This window comes from Elephantulus edwardii, unplaced genomic scaffold (assembly GCF_000299155.1).
Source record: "Elephantulus edwardii isolate Elephantulus edwardi_28Jun2011 unplaced genomic scaffold, EleEdw1.0 scaffold00255, whole genome shotgun sequence".
NCBI classification, from domain to species: Eukaryota; Metazoa; Chordata; class Mammalia; order Macroscelidea; family Macroscelididae; genus Elephantulus; species Elephantulus edwardii.
Genome location: NW_006400005.1, coordinates 1,268,003 through 1,274,981, shown reverse-complemented (window position 1 = coordinate 1,274,981; position 6,979 = coordinate 1,268,003). Strand labels below are relative to the sequence as shown.

At 40.9% G+C, this 6,979-nt stretch overlaps 1 protein-coding gene across 1 annotated transcript; it reads right to left on the bottom strand.

Moving 5' to 3' along the window:
* Positions 1-5,815: 5,815 nt before the first annotated feature.
* On the bottom strand, positions 5,816-6,977 carry LOC102870230 (septin-4-like; the record flags this gene model as incomplete). The annotated part of the gene is made up of 3 exons (XM_006899400.1): positions 5,816-6,037; positions 6,295-6,394; positions 6,556-6,977. Coding segments are annotated over 3 exons (582 nt in total), but the record flags the coding sequence as incomplete, so codon positions are not given.
* Between the last annotated feature and the right edge of the window lie 2 nt (positions 6,978-6,979).

Sequence of the window (6,979 nt, the reverse complement as noted above, 5' to 3'; positions counted from 1 at the left end):
CCAGTCAGTTGGCCAAGTGGTTGTTCTCCAGATTTTTTGGCACAACTTGGTGAGCACATCCAGGGCAACATCTGTTATCTGAAATACTTCAATTGTTATACCATCTATTCCTGGGGCCTTATTTGTTGCTATTTCCTTCAAATAAGAAGAATTTTTCTTTCAGTGGCTGTTGTTGTGTTTCTCAGATGATGGACAGGTTTCAGTGGTGTTTTCAAGTGAGAGAATAGAAAGATAGAGCCCAGTAATCCACATCCCCAAAATCAGCCACAGGAAATCCAGCTAAATGACAGTGTTGGAACACTGAGTCTCCATGGTTTACATGAGATCATCTTGACCTGAGGTAACTAAATTATAGCTAATAGCAATAACAACCTATATTAAGGAAGTCTAACTATCTATGAGCTGCAAACAGCTAAATGTATGTTTATCTCTCCCAAACAGAGATCACTAACCCCTTGTAAATGTAATAGGGAATTGGCAGGTCTTCACCAAGCCTTATTTCTAATTGTTCAGACAAATTTGGTTATTCTGAATGGAAACAACAAATAATTATCTTATTATAAAGAAGATATGTGGGGATCAATAAAATAATCTTCTGGATTCTGAAATAAAAAATATTTTATCAATACTATGAATTATTCCTAAAATAGTAAATAGTAAACAAGCAAACCTTTGGCAGAGGTACAAATCATAGTGAAGGGAGCTTTGGTGGTCTGCTGGGTAAGGAGTTGTGCTGCCAATTCAGAAGTAGGCAGTTTGAACCTATTTGTAACCTCTGAAAAACCACTGGAGGGTCAGCTATGAGTCATTTCTGGCAATAAGAGAAAGAAGCAAAGATGAGTTTTATGGAGGAAAATATTCTCATGTATTTTAAATTCTCTTATATAATTATAGAGGGAATAGCATAATTAGAGATCATGTAATTTGGATTATACTGTGGGGTTTGAGACTTTCTGCTTTGCCTCATGTTGGTCACCTGCAAGATGAGAATGATTTGAATCTTCTTTACAATGATCCTGAGAGGTATGAAAACATTAGAAACAATTTTAAACATGAAGTGCGTGGAGTTACACAAAGTGGAATAAAGGACTGATCATGGAAAGCATTTCATGTGCATCAACAGATGACACTCTTTGTTAGTTTCAGCACAATCTACATTATCAGATAATTGTTCTGTTAATTTTACAAGGAAGTAAGTCAACAGGAAGCATCAAGATGCAAAAAAAAAAACAACCCCAAAACCAAAAAAACACACCAAAACACAAACCAGCAACAACAACAAAATTCCTCTACTAAGTGTGCAATGATTAATCATTCATCCTCATCATTGTTTATTTTAAAGGGGATCATTCTGTCTAGCAGTCTCTAATGTAGCCTCTCTCAACTTCTCAGCCAGATTTATACAGATTTATAAGAAAACAATGAAAGTACAACAACAAAAGGAAACTATTAGTTCAGCCTTGCCCAGAATCTGACAGGATCTCCACAATGCTGAGTTCAATGTTGCTCTGCTGGTGTAATCTATAGCACGCTGTACCACTTGACAAGCTTGAGGTTCAAATACACCAGTAGCGACAAGGAAGAAAGATAGGCAATGTCTTCCCATTAAGGTGTATAGCCTTGGAAACTCTATGGAGAATGACAGTGAGCTTGAGGTAAACAGAGCTAAATGATAAAAAGAAGACTATTCCAACAGAAGAGATGATGGTAATGAAGACAGAGAACCAGACTAATCTGTGAGCCATGGGTAAGCATGAGGAAAGGATAAAGTAAACAATTGCAAGAAATCTAATAATTAAATATATTCTGGAAGGAAAACAACAGTGTTAGATTAACAGCGTCATTAAAAAACACGAGTATTAAGATTAAAAAAAAATCCCAACCCATTCACTATATTTAAAGCAAAAATCCTTGAATCAAATGAAATAGAATCACAATGAGTTGTGTTCTGGACAAAAAAAATAAATAAATAAAACAACTTTGAACTGAATAATAAACATTGTTTTAAGAATCCTGGAAGGAAAAAGAAATAGTGATTTTTTAAAAAATAAAAATTCAGCAAGGTGTTATTCATGATTTGCTTTTCACAAATAAAATTATGGAAAGGAATGCTAGATCTCTTGAGAGAAAAACCGTGGAGGCAAAAGTTGCAAACATTGTGTTCCCAGATAATGTGACATTCAGGAATGAAGGAAAAACAAAAAAGTATTCTTAGGTCTGTAAAAGCTCAGAAAATAAACTACTTACGCACATATCTTGAAAAGGTTAAAGAGAGGAATCCCAAGGAAGATCTCAAGCAGAGGAAGTCATGGGATACATCAAAACAAGGTAAACATAAAAGTAAATCCAGAAAAAGATTCCTTAGTTGTCTTGTGGGGCAACTGAATCAGTACCAATGCATTAGAAAAAGTTAGTGTTATCAAGCCAAAGCTAACTCATACCTGGCCCTCTAGTAGGTTTTCTGAGAATGTAAATCACACAGGATTGTGCCTTTCTCCCACAGAGCTGGTTCATTTGAATCAACCACCTTCAGCACAACTTCCTATGGACTATACCACCAGAGTGCCCTGTATACAACAGAGGGGGAGATCAAAGTGAAAGGAAAAAAAACACAAACCCAAAACATTGTCTGGTCCCATACCATCCTCACAATAGTTGTTCTATTTGAGCACAATATTGCTTCTTAATGTTTAATTATTGCTGATTTCATTATAAAATAACGTAGAAACATACAAAATAACGTTCTAATTTAATAACAATTGTCTGAGTCTGTGCATTTTAACATGTTGTTGTTATGTGCCGTCTAGTCATTTGCGACTCATGTTGTAACCCTATGTACAACAGCCCTAAACCCTGCTCTATCCTGTGCCAATTGCACTGCCTCTGACACACCCATCCCGATTACCCCAGTCACTGAATCAATCCATCTCATAGAGGGTCTTCCCCTCTTGTGCCGTCCCTCCACCCTCCCAAGCATGATGTCCCTCTCCAAGGACCTGTCCCTCCTTGCAACATGCCCAAAGTATGCCAGATGAAGCCCCAGAATTCTTGCCTCCAAGGAGTAGCTTGGTTTAATCCTCTCCAGGATGAATCAGTTTGTTTTCTTGGCAGTCCAGGGTACATTCAATACTCTTCTCCAGCACCACAGCTCAAAGGCATCAATTCTCCTTCTGTCCTCCCTAGTCATTGTCCAACTCTCTGATGCATAACAAGTGATTGCACAGACCATGGCCTGTATCAGGCGCACCTTAGTCTCCAGAGAGACACCATTGCTCTTGAGTACTTTAGAGAGGTCCTTAACAGCACACTTTCCCATCGCAATAGGTTTTTTTTTTATTTCCTGGTTGCTGGTGCCAAGAGTGTTGACTGTGGAGCCGAGCAAACTCAAGCTGTGAACAATCTCAATCTCTTCGCCATCCATCCTGATGCTACCAATTCATCCAGTGGTGAGAATCTTTGTCTTCTTGACATTGAACCTTAGTCCATACTGAAGGCTGCAGTCCTTGACCCTTCGCAGCAAGTTCATGAGGTCCTCCTCAGTTTCAGCAAGCAGGGTTGTGTCATCTGCATAACGCAGATTGTTAATAGATCTTCCACCAATCCTGATGCCACAATTCTCCTCATAGAGTCCAGCCTCCCGGATAATCTGCTCTGCATACAGGTTGAAAAGGTATGGAGACAGGACACATCCCTGGCGTACACCCTTCCCAATTTTGAACCATGCAGTGTTACCCTGCTCTCTTCTGACAACTGCCTCTTAGTCCAAGTATAGAAAAGAACAAGCAAAAAAGGAAACTGTAATACTGCAGTAAAGGGAAGGAATCCAAGGAATAGTAATTTAAGAAAAGGCAATAATGACCAACAAGTTATTATTACAAAGTAATAAAAATATAGCTTACATTGATATGCAATCCATAATGGACTTCAGAACTCTTCGAAATACAAACAAGACTCTAGAGAAGTTGGATGCTATGAAGAATGTGGCATCAGCATCAGAGGAGGACTCCTCAACAACGTATGTTATGCAGATAACAGAACCTTGCTTGCTGAAAGTGAGGACTTGAAGCACTTGCTGCAGAAGTTCAAGTACTGGAGCCTTCAATAGGAATTGCATCTGAATATCAGCAATAAGAAATTTTCAAGCAGAAATAGAGACATGTAAACAGAAACTCACAGATGTGAAGGATTACACCTACAATACACATAAATTCATATTAGCATATACAGTAAATATAGAAATTTATTTGGCAGAACCAATTTGTTGTTAAGTGCTGTCGAGTCGTAGGTGACTCATAGCAATCCTATGAATGGAAGACTTGGACACTTGTATAATTTTCATCCTTTCTCCAGGTTCATAGGGTTTCCAGGGGCAAGCTATTTCAGAAGTGGATGCCACTCCTGCTTCCAAGCTTATTTTAATCTGGGAGCTCCACCAAACACCATCCACCATGGGTAACCATTCTCACATTTGACACACCAATATCACAGTAGGCAGAACCAATAGAAAGCAAAAATAAGTGAACTTCTCAATTAAAATCAAACACCCTGAGGAAATGAGTGGCTGAGCCTCCGGCCCAAGGAACTCAGTCTCAGGGAACATAAAGGTCGACTGGCATTGCATGGTTCACAAAGACAGTGCTATACATCCAATTTTGGTGAATAGTGGTTGAGATCTTAAAAGCTGGCAAGAAATCATCTAAGATGCAACTGTTGGTCTTTCCCTGCCTAGAATGAAGATAAAAGGAGCCACACAATGATGTGTAGAAACAAACCAAACAACAAATGAAACCCGTTACCTAGTTGCCAAGACTAACCACTCTAAAAGGAATCATAGTACACGATCCTGAGTAGAGTATGGGAAACTGTGGAATAAAAGCTAATACATAAAAATAGCCAAGCTTGCTGATCTGATAGAAACCGATGCAATCCCTGATTGTGGCCCTTAGTCACCCTTCAAATCAGAAACAAAAAATTTCCCTGACTCAACTTTCAGCCAAACAATAGGCCTACAATGGGAATAATGTCACCAAGGAGGTGTTCATGACTTACAGTAATCAACTACATAAAATAAAAAGAGCAGCCTTTACCCAAGAGTGAAGCTCAGAAGACAAGAAGGAGTAGGATAGAAGGATTAATGGGAATGAGAAGTAGAGGGAGGAAGTTCAGTCATTATGTCAACTCAGAACTGATGCATAGTTTTGGGTCCCCAAGTAGGTAAATTAAACGGGAAGAAATTACTCACTTTATCCTGCCTAGAGCCACAGGACAATTTTTTTTTCTTTATAGTGTGACTTTACCCTTGTAAATCAAGGCGTCTATAAAACAGTGCAGCTGGCATCTGGGCTTCAGTATTTTATTGTTGTTGTTGTTGTTGTTACGTGGTTTTGAGTCACAGCAACTCTCTGAACAACAGGTCCAAACCCTGTCCTACCTGTCATGTTCATTTTCTCTCAAATACATATATATATACATGTAATACATTGTTACACTCCCTCTGTTAATGCATCTTTTTAAGAGTCTTCCTCTCTTACATTGACCCTCCATCTTTCACAACTTTCAAAAATATCTTTCAATGTCTTTTTCCAAAGACTGGCCCCTCCCAACAACATGCCCAGAGTACATGAGATGAAGCTTCACTGCCCCTGCCTTCAGAAAACACCCTGTTGCACTGTCTAGAAGATATATCTGTTTGCTCTTTTGACAATCAATGGGATAGTGAATAATTTTCTCCAGTACCACAACTCAAAGGCAGCAATTCTTCTTTAATCCTGTTCATTGTCTAGCATTCAGATGCATAGCAAATGATTTTTTTTTTCAGATTTGTTAAATTTTATTTCCTCTGAGTCTCTGGGGAGGCGACAGGGATGTAAGGCGATGTGGCGGTAGCTGCAGGGGCCTGAGCAGAGCTGGTGCTGGGAAGGTCCGGCATAGGCAGGAGGAAGAGGAAGAGATTTAAATATCCAGGGCTGAAAGCCAGCTAATGAGTTTCCTTCATCTGCCTTTGGATTTTGTGTAGCATCTCCTGCATCCGCCGTAGCTGGAATAGGCACACATATCAAGGTGAGGCCTTTCATGGAGCCCCATAATATCGTGATATGCCCTTGAGTGCTAATTCTGAGTCATGGCCTTAGCAACCCTGAGGTGTTATAGAGACTAAGAGCAGAACCATCCACCAGCCATGCCCAAAATAGACACCAGGCTTGAGGATCGTCCCCAAACCAGGCAATGCTGAGTTTTCTGATCAAGCAGAGGCTCTCTTAGACTGTCAGTCCTATCACCTCAGCCTGTTCTCACCTCCTCATCTTTCTCTCGTATCAGCTTCTCAGTTTCTGGATCTGTCCCTAGTGGGCCAGCAGGGATGGGGAAGTCGGTACCACTCTCTCGAGTCAGTTTGCTGAGGGGAAGGGGAAAGCAGGTTGGTAAGGCTAGGGGACCACAGCACCTGCTTGCATTGAACTCAGGGCCTGTAGAAGAACAAGGGAAGGGCTTGGTCTCAATAACTGCACTTGGGATTTCCTCCCCCCCTGCCAGCTCTGTCCTGGCTTCTGGCCATACTTGCGATTGCGTTCCTTCACCACCATCCGGGTCATGCTCTGGATGCACTGTGCCCGGTAGTTCTCATAGTGTGTCTCTCGCGTCACATCCTTCAGGTCCTGCATGTGGGTACGCACCAGCATTGTCCTCAGCTTCACAAAGTCGCAGTGCCCTGGGTTTTCCACTTCCACGATGCCCCAGGGGTAGAGGCGGCCCCGAACTCGCTGCCCTCTGGCCTCTACCACTGTATTGCTGCCGATTACAGCAAATGGGATGCTTTCCTTTAGGGCTTGGTCCTGTAATTTGAAGTCCTCATCTTCATCAGAGTCACAGTCTGGGAACTGGTAGATCTTGATTCCAAAGTGCTCGATCTCCTCCCGGATTTTGCGCTTCTTGTACTCCACTTCAGGAGGTGTCAATGTGTCCGCCTTAGCCAAGACAGGCA